This window comes from Hyperolius riggenbachi, chromosome 12, assembly GCF_040937935.1.
Source record: "Hyperolius riggenbachi isolate aHypRig1 chromosome 12, aHypRig1.pri, whole genome shotgun sequence".
Lineage (NCBI taxonomy): Eukaryota > Metazoa > Chordata > Amphibia > Anura > Hyperoliidae > Hyperolius > Hyperolius riggenbachi.
This window is the reverse complement of record NC_090657.1, coordinates 24972744-24986504: the sequence shown is the minus strand read 5'-3', so window position 1 is coordinate 24986504 and position 13761 is coordinate 24972744. Positions and strand designations below refer to the sequence as shown.

Below are 13761 nucleotides of genomic sequence, written 5' to 3'. Positions count from 1 at the left end.
AGTTCCCTTTTAGGCCTCATTCACACTGGAGCGTTTTACTAGCGACTTCAGCTTGTCTGTAAATCGCTAGAGCTTGAAAATGCTCTGTGGCAATGACAATTAATGGTCGTGTTTACATTGAAATCTCAAATTGATGCACACAGCATTTTTGGAGAGATTTTGGAGAGATTGCATTTCAATGTTAAAGAATCACAAAATGCAATTACTTCAAAGGGCCCTTTTCCACTAGCGCATTTGCGGTAGCGGAATCGCAAAATCGCAAACCGCTAGCGATTTTACAATCAATAGGGTTTGCTAAATAACATAGGAATCGCGGTAGGGTATTTCCACTACCGTGATTCGTTTTTGCCTGAAACGCGATCGCTGAGCGATATTTGCCGCAATTTCGCTATGCAGTGCATAGCATAGCAAAATCGCGGCTGCAAACATCGGGAAATCGCCGGTAATTTTTTAGCTTTGCGATTCAGCAATCGCTAGCGTTCAGCGTGAACGCTAGCGACTGCTAGTGGAAAAGGGCCCAAAATCACGTTCCTGCACAGTGAGAAATCACAGGAAATTCTCTTTGCAAAACGCAAGTGATTTTTCTAGCGTTTTGCATTTCTTAGAGTGAATGGGGCCTAAGCACACTTTAGCTAGGTGGATTAAGCAGGCTGCCGCTCTGCCAGGATGATGTAGTGGAGAAAGCCTCTGCCACTGTTAAACACATCTACATAGTGCCCACTTCATCAAATGATACCACCTTTGTGAAACTGGATGTTGAAGCAGAACAAGACCTTTATGAAGCTACAAGATAGGAAGTGCTTTCATCAGCAGCCTCATCCAGAAGAACATCTCTACAAGAATCTCCATTAGGGACGGTCAAAATATGCAAATAATTCCCAGCTGTTGCTGGTTTATGTAAATTCTGTATGCAGCTTGAAAATGGGCCGATCAAATCCCACCAAGGGTTAATACCATTGGATCATTTTCAGGCTGCATAAAACTGCATACAGTATTTGCATAATCCCGCATCAACTCAGAATGATTTACATCTCATGGACAATCCCTTATCTCTATACGTGTGATAGAGGCAAAATGAAAGATTTTAGTTACGTTTTCCAATGATGGTGATTTCCACGCATTCTCCATGACCGAATGTAAGCAGCATAAGGTGGTACATAATCATCAGTGATGTCGGGGCTGTGGAGTCGGTACAAAAATTATCCAACGCCTCAGTTTATGAAACCACCGAGTTCAGGAACCCAAAAATTGCTCCCGACTCCACAGCCCTGGATGCACTGCAGGTACTTTCTAGACACATTTCTAAGCTTTGCTTCATGTAATAGGAAGGGCAGAGCAATCACTCTTTGTTCCTGACAAGGACTCCTCATGGATTTCCCATTTCCGGAAAAAGTAATTAGGATCCTCACTTTGTCTCTCTATCGGTTTTGTTTTAAGCAGGTTTAAGTTTAGCTGTCATGATGCAAAAAGCCACACACAAAAAACCACAGTAAACAGATGTAGCTGGAATGTGTCTCTACCCTCTCAGGTAACAGTACACAGCAGCATAAGAGTTACAACAATACACCTAAAACACAAGTTGGCTCATGTGAAAGAGCCGTAATGTCATTTAGATCAGCGGTGCAGGGACTGTTGTGAACGGTTCCGTGTTCTCTCTAAAAGAGCCTGCTCTGTATATAAATACAATATAAATAGCCAGCAATATCTTATAACACACAAACCTAGTTTGCTAGACAATGGGGAGGGAAAATGTACTACAGCAAGCATGCCACAGAATACATGTCTGGGTTCCTGGGGAGCTTGGAAATAACAAAAGGGGTCTGTACCGTGTTGGAGAAGATGCTGCAAGGATCCACATCTAGTATGTAGATCTCTATATAACACATAGGTAAGTGCAACTAAAGGTGCCCATACACTCGTCAGATTAGCAGCAGATAGATCATCAGATGGATTTCTTATCTATCTGATGTGTAAAAGGAACATTTTTTACTAGGATAGAATTCCAATAGATTTCAGTTTGAAATCTGTTGAAAAACGATCTGATGGCATTTTTTTGCCATCAGATTTCCATTAGGGCCAATGAAAAATGATAAGCAATCTCATCAGATCGACCTAAATTTTCCACCCTGCCAGTTCGATGGAAATCCATCGAAATCGGCCATCGATCGGTCGATTGGGCAACCGATTTGCGATCGATCAGCCAGAAAATTGGCTGAGTGTATGGACCCCTTTATGCTGGGAATACACAATGGCCTCAATTCACTAAACTTTATCAAACACTTTATCAAACGTTTGATAAAGTGTTTGATAAAGCTTAGTGAATTGAGGCCAATGAATTTATTTTTAGCAGATTTACTGGCCGATCATTTTCCAATCAATTTCCATTGACCTCTGAGAAAATCAATTCGAGAAAACAATCGAGATCAGATCAGACCTGTTAGAAATTTTTTATCGAGCCATCTATCTGCCAAAACAACTCATGGTGTATTCCCAGCATTCGAGGTTTTGTCAGACATCAGGTCATGGAGCTATTTAATGAGCTCAACCGGTGTAAAACAAAAATGATGAGTTGTTATTGTGGCACTACCCCTTTACCTAAGATTCCTTAAAGGGAACCTAAACTGAGAAGGATATGGATTTTTCCTTTTAAAATAATTCCAATTGCCTGACTCTCCTGCTGATCCTGTGTCTCTAATACTTTTAGCCGCATCCCCTCAATAAGCATGCAGATCAGGTGCTCTGACTGAAGTCAGACTGGATTAGCTGCATGCTTGTTTCAGGTGTGTGATTACTGCAGCCAAAGATATCAGCAGGGCTGCCAAGCAACTGGTATTGTTTAATAGGAAACATCCATATCCCTTCTCAGAGAAGGTTCCCTTTAAGTCAATGAGAACTCGCACACTATGTAAAGCAAAGAAACAACCAAGGTGTTCACATGAAAGGGAAATAGCAACCAAACTGTTTTCCTAACCTGTGTTATCTCTTTTCAGTTTAGGTTCCCTTTAAGAGATCATAACATTACAGTGGCCAGTGTAGACTGAAGGGACCAGGATGCAATGGCCAAATTTCTAGACCTCCAGCCAAAGCGATTTAAAAAAATGAAGTTTGACGCACTTAAGTAGAACAAACAATAATTATGTGCACAAGTAGAGTTATGATTTAAAGGATACCTGACCTGAGCAAGGCCACCTAAGCTAAGCACAGAGGTGTGTTTATGCTGGATCCACATACCTCTGTGCATTGTCCGTTTGTCTCCTTGTTCCCCCGACGCGGGTGATTTCGGGAGCCAAGTCCTCCTGAAGACAGGCGGGCTACATACTGCATATGCGCGAGTGAGCACTGGGGCTCCCAAAGACTTCAGAAACCTCCTTTGGTGGCGGAGCGGGCAGTGTTTGACCAAATTGGTTGACTACTGCTACTGGGGAGCCAGCGCTGGAATAGGGACAGAGAGAGGAACAGGTAGGCTCCATAGGACCCAGAGCCTTCCCTCTCCCTAGGTAAGCATCTGGCTTCTTTTTTCTTCTAAGATTCCCCCATTCACTTTAAAGAGAACCCGAGGTGGGTTCTAAGAATCCTATTAGCACACAGAGGCTGGGTCTGCATATAATGCTCTGTTGCTATACTGTCTCCCCCCAGCCCCCCCGCGCTCTCCTGTCTCCCATAAATCAAACGCTGTGCTAGCGGCATCGCTAGCCAGCTGTTTACCTCTGCACTTGTCACTGTTGCCGCTACACCTCCTCTATGTCGCCACTCCCCGTCTGCGTCCCTCCACTCTACGCTGATTGGAGGGAAGGGACGCAGGCGGGGAGCAGAGATATAGAGAAGGCGGGAGAGCGGCGAGAGTGACAAGGTAAACAGCTGGCTATCGGCACACTGTGTCGCTAGCATGGCGTTTGATTTATGGGGGCCAGCAGAGCGCGGGGGGGAGGGGGGGCAACAGTATCGCAACAGAGGCTGCGCATTATATGTAGACCCCGCCTCTGTGTGCTAATAGGATTCTTACAACCCACCTCGGGTTCTCTTTAAAGAGAATGGGGAGGAACAAGAAAATAAATGGACAATGTACCCATGTATGTGGATCCAGCTGACCTTAGGTAGCTTTGCTTGGGTCAGGTATCCTTTTAGCACTAGCTGTGAGTATCTAGTTACAATGATCTGTAAGGCTGTTTCCTTCAGAACATCGCACCTTCCATGAACAAGAGTCTGAAATGGCATTGTATAAAACAGAAAACCATTTAGTACAATTGTGAAGCAACTTGTGTTTTAGGTTTATTGACCCTTTAATGTATAAACATCATCATCTTTTGCATAGTTTTGTCCACTGACCACAACTCAAAACAAGTTTCCATTCAGATCTGACCTACAAACCTCACACAGGCACCGAATAGAAACAGACACAGCTCTGTATAATGAGCCCCAGCGAGTCATACAGCTACTATGTTCATACATTAGTTATCGTCGACATCCCCATTTTCCACAAGACATCATCTTACACACAGATGGCTGTTTTGATTCCAAGTGTTATTAACCATTTATAAATAAGTACATTTTTTCTCTTTAGTCTCATACAGTTTTCTTGTTCAATGTACAGTTAAAGTCTGTATAGAGAAGGGTGACTTTAAAGGGGGAGGAAAGACTTTTCACATCTATCTCACATCTCACATGTACAGACAAGAAAAAACAGAGCAAGCAAATACAGTGTAACTGAGAAAAAAAACCCAGGAGTGCTGAAGGGGGTATTTTTAATACCCGGCACCTGCAGTGCACCTCCCCCACCTCCTCTGCTTCCAGACCAATCACATCGCTCTGCGCTGCATTGCACGTGGTCTGCAAGCAAAGGGGGCTTCATAAACAGAAATAAAAACAGAAACTAAACAAAATATGTTTCTCCCTTGTTTCAATAGTTTTCTTATTTACAGGTTCAATGCTCAAATCTGCAGCCTCTGCCCTCCTCTCCAACAGGAGGAAGCAGGGAGAGGCAAAGGGGGTGACTCAGTAATAAAAAATAAACTAAAAATTAAACAACCCCGTGACCTGAGCACTGCACAATATATGTATTTTATATACATATATATATTAAACAATGGTTGTGTTCTTTAATATTGGTAAAGAGAACGGACCATGCATTGAATAAATACACTGTACAGAGAAGAGTCCTTCTGATGTGGGGGTAGCGGAGGCCCCCTTTATACACAAGATTCTTCAGTCTTTCAGATGTGTGCAATACAGCCGCAGCATGGAGGAAAAGGCGAAAGGGGCTGCAGACAGGGAAGCGGGGGGGAGTGAGGTTTAGGGGCAGAACAGCCAGGGAGAATCTAAAAAGTGTCACAAAAATTTCCAACATTGCATTAGGGTTCTTGTGCGGTGACAGTAAGTAGCATGTGCCTGTTTTTACATAGCAAAGGCAAGTCACTCTCCTTCCAGTTCACATCAGTTGTGCCTAATCACAGTATGGGTATCAAGCAGGAGGCCGATGAAATAATATATTCAGATGCTCTCTACGGGACTAAGAAAGGACCCTGCCACGACCACAAAAATCCCTGAACTGTGTTTCTCTGAGGACTTCATTTACTAAAAAATAGATATATATTTATATTTTGTAGGCCTGGAACTTGCATCTGTTTTCCAACCACAAACAGCACCACCACATGTACGCAATCGCAGTCCCTTTGTAATAGCCGCATGTACAGTCTCCATATTAACCGACACCTAAATACTTCCATATGGGATGCACCAAACCTAGCTTGGGATTTTCTATCATGGCTGGATAGCTAGAGAAGTTATGTCCCTTAGTGGTCAGAACTTGCAACAATGAGCAAAAAAGAATAGGACATGAGCTGCTATTATCGCACATTACCATCAGATGACAAAAAAGTGCCTTATGACTCGATGCATGGAACAAATCTGTGTTACATTTGGGTGCTGCAGTACAATATGCATTTTTTTTCTTTTTCATATATAAGAAAATATACCCCCCCCCCCCCTCCCCTTTCAAAAATGAATGGCAGTCAGAATGTCCTCTGCCTATGGGGGCAGAGCCATAGACATGCAATATTCTTCAAGCAACAGATCTTCATGGTTTAGAAGCAAAGTAAGTTCAGTACCTGGCAGTTTATGCTAGATTGTGAAATATCACCCAACACAAAGCCTGATCCAGGGAAAATGTTATAGTTTTCGGAAGGGCTTTGATAATCATTGATCTGAAACATAGCTTTGGTGCATCCCTTCATAATATAAAAATATTAAATTGTAAAAACTACCCAGAGCAACATGCTCCAATAAGTTCATATAAAATGTTGCGTGATTCTGCAAACTAAAGCCTCACTCACACTCCCATCTTAGCAATGACGATGCAGAACAAAAGCCAATGTATTTCAAATGCTGCAGGTACTCCAAAGTAATTCCTGCGGGAGATGAGGCGTGTGTGGTGTGTGTAGGTGTGTGTGCGTGTAGGTGTGTGTGCGTGTAGGTGTGTGTGCGTGTAGGTGTGTGTGTGGTGTGCGTGTAGGTGTGTGTGTGTGTGTGTGTGGTGTGTGTGTGTGTGTGTGTGTGGTGTGTGTGTGTGTGTGTGTGGGGGGGGGGGGTCTCAAACACAATGTTCTAAGCCCAATTCAAAATAGCCAGAGCATCTGGGAGATGGGTTGGTTTTTTCCAGCCATACAAGCAGGCAGACATCTATCACCACCCACACTGCATGGAGAATGAAGAAAGAGCAAGGATCTGATATGCTTCTGCCTCACATAACAAACTGCATGATTAGCAAATAAAAATGAGAAACAAAAATCCACATGAAAAGCTGCGTAACACATGACAATTGCATAAAATGCAAAGTGTGAATGAGGCCTTCGTTTTCACTGCACATTACCAAACATTTTTCATAAGCATTGCGTAAAGAATGACGTGAGATGTCCCAATGGTTATGTGGAGACTGTCGTTGGGTTTTCCGGCACTGGAGATTCAGTAAATGCGCCTCAGAAGACCATGAGCTCTTCTCATCCGGTCTCTGCGTAACCTGGAACGTTTAGGAGAATCTGATATCTGTGGACAGTTAACAAGATATGCACACCTGAGAACACTGCTGTCTGAAAGCAGAAAACCACGCTGTAGTTATTAGTGTTTCTGCTTTATGGATGAGGTGAGGACATGTCTTGTTTATCTCTCTGGTGGTGTTTATGCATCAGGTCTGGGCTGATTTAACTTATATTCATTTACAAGTAATAAGAAGGTTGATCTCATGCCCACTATGAAGGGCCTATCAGAGAATGCCACACTGTTTTGTCTTTACTGGCTTATGGATCACAAACCCCTTTCTTTAATACTTGCCTTTATCAATCCAGAGGAGCCCACTGAACATACACACGGTGTAACATTACACAAGGATCCCTTGTTCAGTCTACAGACATCTAGCTGAGTATATATATATATATAAGGTGATAATTGTGCCCAGTGGACACCAGACCCTGTGTCCACCTCTCATTTGGGGGGAAGTGATCAGTTAATCACTATTATATCCGGGTTTGGAAGGAAACCAGTGATGATCATTCCATTGCGCTTTGCATGTCATCCAGGCCCGGCTTTACATCACAGGAGCCAATAGGCACAGATGTCCTGGCACCCTAGACTCCGCCCTCCATGAACCTACAAACCCAACCGAACAGCACCACAAGCGCTGGCTGGCCAACTGCCACCTCTCCCTTACTTCCCTTGCCTGTCATAGGTACTACAGGTGCCCCTTAGTATTAGGTACCCCAGAGATACCCTCAGTATTAAGTAGCTAGAGGTGCCCCCGATTGAAGGGAGATCTCATCAGTGGATTTCAGATAGCTGGGTGAATAACCTCATTTATGCTCTGCTTGGGACTCTGCGTAGGAAAGGAGGGAGGTAGGCACTGGGGAAGGGGAGTGAGACGCCTTTCCATCATCAGGTGCCTGTTAGGCACGTGCCTACAGTGCCTTATGGTAAATCTGGCCTTGTCATCTATGCTGAGCTGCTAGTTAATTAGTTAAGGTGGCCATACACTACAGATCGATCCCTCTCAGATCATTATCTGATCAGAGAGGGATCTACCTGAAGGAATCCCTCTACACACTATACACAGTTTTTAATTAGATTTCAGCACAAAATCGTTTAAAAATCCATCTCTTTACCCCCATGTGGAGCGTAGGGGCAGAAAATACTCTCACCTGCCCCACGAAGCTGTGTGTACCGAGAATAAACACCAGGAGCACGTACCTTACATGACCACTAGAGGCCTCTAGTGTTTGACCTCTCTAGTGCTTGTCTTGTGACACAGCGAGAGGACACAGGAGGAAGCACCGGGGGACAGGTAAGAGGAAGCTCCACTGCTGCATCACTCACTCCAAAATCAAACGCCGATCCTGTAACGCCACCCTGACCCATTCCCCATTGAGCTAAATCTTTCATCTGGCGCATTTGACCAATTTGGTCAATTTTGGCCAAGAATTGATTGATTGGATTTTTTTTTTGCAGCACTGATTTCTAGCAAATTTCATTAACCACTTGATGACCCAGTCTTTACCCCCCCTTAAGGACCAGCGCTGTTTTCGCTGATCTGTGCTGTGTGGGCTCTACAGCCCCCAGCACAGATCAAATGACAGGCAGAGCGACCAGACCGCCCCCCTTTTTTCCCCACTAGGGGGATGATGTGCTGGGGGGGGTCTGATCGCACCTGCCTGCGTGTGGTTGGCAGGGGGGGGCACCTCAAAGCCCCCTCCACCGCAGGATTCCCTCTCCTCCCTCCCTGCCTCGGAGATCCGAGGCTGCACCGGAACGGATCTGTCCTGTGCAGCCTCTAACAGGCTCCTGCCTGTCATGTGACAGCGATCCCCGGCCGCTGATTGGCCGGGGATCGCTGATCCAGTACAACGCTGCTACTGTTAGCAGCGTTGTACAAATGTAAACAAAGTGGATTATTTCCGCTTGTGTTTACATTTAGCCTGCGAGCCGCGATCGGCGGCCCGCAGGCTATTCACGGAGCCCCCCGCTGTGAATTGACAGGAAGCAGCTGTTTCCTGATTAATTAGCCTGGTCCTGCAGCTGCCACTTTGCCGACGCGCGGTATGAGTGCGCGGTTGGCAAGTGGTTAAATGACCGAATCAGTTGGATATAGATGGAAAAGATCAAGTGCCCATCACTGTCTCATAATCAGTAATGGAGCGTTTGGCTTATCTTCACTCACCCTTTAGCTATAGCAATATACCTATAGCAGTAAGTAGAAAAACAAATACCCAACACTCCCAGATGCTAAGCCTGCAGGTTTCCTGCTTCTAGGTTTTGTGCAAGACGTTATCTGTGAATGTATGTAAATAAACGAAAAACCTTGCATTGCAATGCCATTTCAGATCCACGGCAAATCATGGCAATGACAGACTTTAGAATATGTAAATAAAGTCTTATGTCGCACTAAAAACATCCAATCTTGTTCAGACAAATTTTGTTCAGCATTCCCCTGACCAGAATTTTACAAAGACAAAAATAGTAATGCAAGGGCCATGTGCGACTAAAATACCACAATGAAACGCATACCATGTTTAGAATTTAACCCCAGAGCAACTGGGAGTACCGATGGCATGAAAAGCACTGTGGTACAAGGTGTAGAGGTTTAATACTTTTTCCCTGCAGCATACCTATAATTTAGAGTGCTTAAAATAATGTATATTGAGGCTCTGATGAATAAAGCAATATACTTCTATTACAGATTTTACTTCAAAATACAAGTTTACTAACTGCATCTGCTGGCAGAGCAGACATGACTACGCAGCATGGCCACAGACAGTGCTTTACAGAGGTTATTAGCACCTAATGAGTGCAGAGAGTCAATGTAACCCCCATAAAAGCAGCGGGGAAGGATTTATATTATGAAGCAGAGAGCAGAGTGTAGCCCTTTTCCCATCTGTGTAAGATTTCTTTAGAGACTCATATTAAGTCACTTAATTATCCAAGTACAGTACCCCCCTAAATGCTCTATGCCTGGGTAGGAGACATTCACCTGTGTTCAGGTCATCCGTTTTACCTTAAATGGGTTTCCATTTCAAAACAACTACTTTTAACTGGCGTTACAGATCGCCCAGCTAGCTCATGATGAACCAGAACGCCTAGGAGTCTGTAAGGGGCCGAAAGAGACCAAAAAGCATCCTTACTAAAATGCAAAGCAAAACAGAAGTTTGCCTTCTTAAAACAGAAGGAAATAATTCAGGTGGTGTCCCCCAGTGTATCACTGCAGAATATGAAAACCATCTCTTTGTTGTCTGATAGCTTAAAGCAGTTTAAAACTCTGACAAAATTTTCAACAAAAATGTGTTTTCCTACTTTTTATATCCCATACAATTGTCATGTTTGCTTTTGTGCACAAGTATTAATATTCATTTAGATATAACTTCCCACAGTTCAGTTAATTTACTTTGAAAGCTGCTGGTGCATTTTATTTATAACTGTTGTCATTCTATTGTAAAAGCTGCCAGCAGTTATTTCTGATCTGTTTTTCACTTCAGCACTCATCAGCTGAAGTCCTGCACAGCCAGAGAATGTTTACATTAATGTATCAAGTAAAGAATGTGTACACAAGATAAGCTTATAAGCAGTTTGGATGCGGGTTCTCCCTGCAGGAGAAAGAGTCAGCCCTGTGATGTAACCCTTTGAATGCTATTTTACTAAAAAAACAAAAACATTGTGTTAGTATATTATATGCTGTAAATCTTTTAGAGCAAAAAAGAAATTCTGGGTTATATTCCGCTTTAACACACCTCCAGAACTTCTGGAATGCAATGTTTCTGGGGGTGTGTTTAGCTATCAGGGATAACAAAGATATATTTTGCATATTCAGCAGAGATGCACTGTGGGACACCTCAGAGCTCACTCCAACCTGAACTAACTGGCGTTCTGTTACTATTTCTTCATGGGTTTCTAGTAAGAAAACACTAGGTTAATGCATCCATGATGCCTTCTACCTGACCAGATCGTGTTCGGCTTCAGCTTAGGGCATGTTAGATATACTTCCCTCTTTACTGACTGTGAAGTATAGGGGTTTGTGATCCTTAAGCCAGACCCTGTAACAAGAAACATCAGTGAACACGTCACATCCTCATATTATACATACAATTAAATGGCTAATAATGTTATCATGATTATGAAAGAGCCCTTTGTTTATCAGATTTCCATATCCTTATTGTGCTGCGAGTGGCCTTAGTTTGTGTGTTCCAGTCTCTAGACTCCCATATGCATGGTCTGTGTGGTTGAAAAACGCAATAGTGAACAAGAAAATAAAAGCCCCAAACACACTGCCTGCAGAAGCGGTGGCACGAGGAAGAAAGGAGGTCTGTCTCCAATTAACTCCCTAGGATTGTAGAAATATACTGAGACCAGGGGATGACTTCATGTCCTAGTAATTTAAGTGCAATCAAAATTTTAAGTCAGTAAAATTAACAAGAGGAAAGAAACCTGTTCCTCTTATTTTGGACACTTTAAAAGAAGGTGCTCGTGGGTTAGCGTCTATGACCCAATCTATTAATTCTTCCCAAGAACATCCCACTGCACTAAAACGTCAGCTCTGCCCATTGTGGGTCAGCTAAGAACACTACAGAAAAAAAGGCAAAGGCCCAGGGAACTGGGGAGGGACTGATGCCTTGAGAAGGCTCCAGATTTGAGGGAGGTATGTGTAAAGAGTGAAGTTGAGGAAAGGAGGGTAGGATTAGGGTAAAGGTCTGTTGTCCTACACATTGGACTCCACAAATGGTCTCTTTGGTTTGATGGGCGAAGTTTGGCCCTGCCGAGAGTCCCGAGACAGTTGTCTGTACAGGTTGTCCTGGTAAGCCTGCGCAACAGGCAGTGTTCTGGCCACTTTGACATCTGGGTAAGAGGAGGCCTGTGTGACTCTCTCCAGTATGTCCCCTCGAGAGCCATTAGCCAGCACACTGTGAGGGCCATAGTAGTCATCTTCAAGCAAATGTCCATTCTGTGCATTGTTGGTTTTGTTATAAAAGGCGATGTTGCTGATAGAAGAGGGGGGACTGAAAGATTCTGTTTGGGGCATGATGCCAGGAGATGTAGGACTGAGAACAGTATCAACAGAAGAAACAGCCCATGTCCGGCTCTGCTGATGATGATGGGGATGGGGATACTGCTGAGTCCGTGCCGTCTTGTCAATTATGCCCATGAAGGGGGTGGTCCTAGAGCGTGTGGGCTCATTGGGATAACTTCCCTGGGGTGGGGACACAGGTGATAATTCATCACAAAGTCTCTCATAGGCTGGTTTGAGAGGAATCTCCATTTGTTGTATGGAAGCAGATGGTCGGAAAGTAGCAGACAGACTGGAAGAGGACGAAATGCTGTTGCTGGATGGAGAAAAGCGAAGTCCCACACTTTGAGAGTGCAATAGTGGCCTTGGAGTTGGTGGGTGAGGTTTAATTTCAGTAGGGTTAATACTAACTGGCCGTCGTATTAGGTGAGAAACATCTGGAGATCCTAGTTGGCTGGAGGGTAGAGAAGAACGCTCAAGATCTAGCTTGGAGTGACATACGGGATAATATGATGCAGACTGACTACGGCCAATCTGTGGAGTTTGGTTGTACCTCATCCCACCCCTGTAGGCAGAGGTTGGCCGTTGGGGGATGTCTTCCTTGGCAATGCCACCATGCTGACAAATGGCTCCTGCACTTAAACTACCCTGAACATGCTGCACAGGACGTCCATCAGCAATTAGACCACCAAGGGAAGCTTGGTACACTAAACGGCTTTGACCCATCTCTCCAGAGGATGTTTGGTATTTACTAGCCATACCGTGTGCCACCTGTCCATATGTACCTCCAGGAATCACTGCGCTGGAGTGTACAGAAGAGCTGGGCTGGTTGCTGCGTACAATCTGTGCCTTTGCTGGTTGCAATCTATGTGCAGGTTGTGGAACTGCTGTGGGAAGCTGTGACATTTGGAAGGATCGCTGTGATATCTTGGACAGAGGAGATTTTGGCCTTCCTGGATGCTGACTCACACATGGCTCTTGTTGATATCTGACTGGGGAACCAGACTGTTGTCTATACATGCCAATGCTCTCACTTGGAGGACTAGCTCTGTATTGTGGTGCTCTTCGTAAAGGTGAAGGAGGGGGGCTTGGGTAGTCAATTACCTGACCACCCACAGGGGGTGGACTAAAGCGATAGGAAGAGCTCTGATGTGCAGGAGATGTTTGGGGAGGACTAGGCCGGTAGTGAGAGTTCTGGTGTGTCGGAGACAGAGATGGGGAAGTGGATTGGTAGCCTTGTCGTGTGGGTGAGCCCACTGAGCTGTTTGATCTGAAATCAAACACTTGGTGTGACCCAGTCATATAGGCTGAGTCCCGATGGGAAGGAGACTGAGGTGGGCTCTGCAAGCCTGGAAGGCCCTGGCACTGCCTTCCTTCTGATTGTAATCCAACAGCATCCATGTCTTGTTCAAGATACTCTTCCTCATAGATGTCTTCCTGTGTTGAGTCAATGTCCTCATTTTGAACATCAGGCTCTGGCTCATCTTGCATCTCCTGAACCTCCTCTTCTTGCTGCTCTTGCCTGCATTCTTCTTCTACTCTCACCAACAGCCGCTGGATCTCACGGTTGTTAGGACAAAGCTGGATTGCTTCATTCAGGTCTTCCAAAGCTGCTGTAAATTGCCTGCAACATACAGAGCAATTTTAGTAAAGTGCACACTAAGATTTCCATATATAACATCACATAGCAAGCTTTTCAAATATCACGTTTCTCTGACAATGACACA

The 13761-nt window shown here is 44.4% G+C and overlaps 1 protein-coding gene across 11 annotated transcripts in view; it reads right to left on the bottom strand.

The window, feature by feature from the left end:
• Positions 1 to 5991: 5991 nt before the first annotated feature.
• The window catches only part of TANC2 (tetratricopeptide repeat, ankyrin repeat and coiled-coil containing 2), an 897702-nt gene continuing 889932 nt past the window's right edge, over positions 5992 to 13761 (bottom strand). For all 11 annotated transcript variants that reach the window (XM_068263005.1, XM_068263006.1, XM_068263004.1 and 8 more), the window contains one exon: positions 5992 to 13658. In XM_068263005.1, the coding sequence (XP_068119106.1) occupies positions 11729 to 13658 (1930 nt within the window). In that variant the 3' untranslated portion in view covers positions 5992 to 11728. The remainder of the gene's footprint in view (positions 13659 to 13761) is intronic.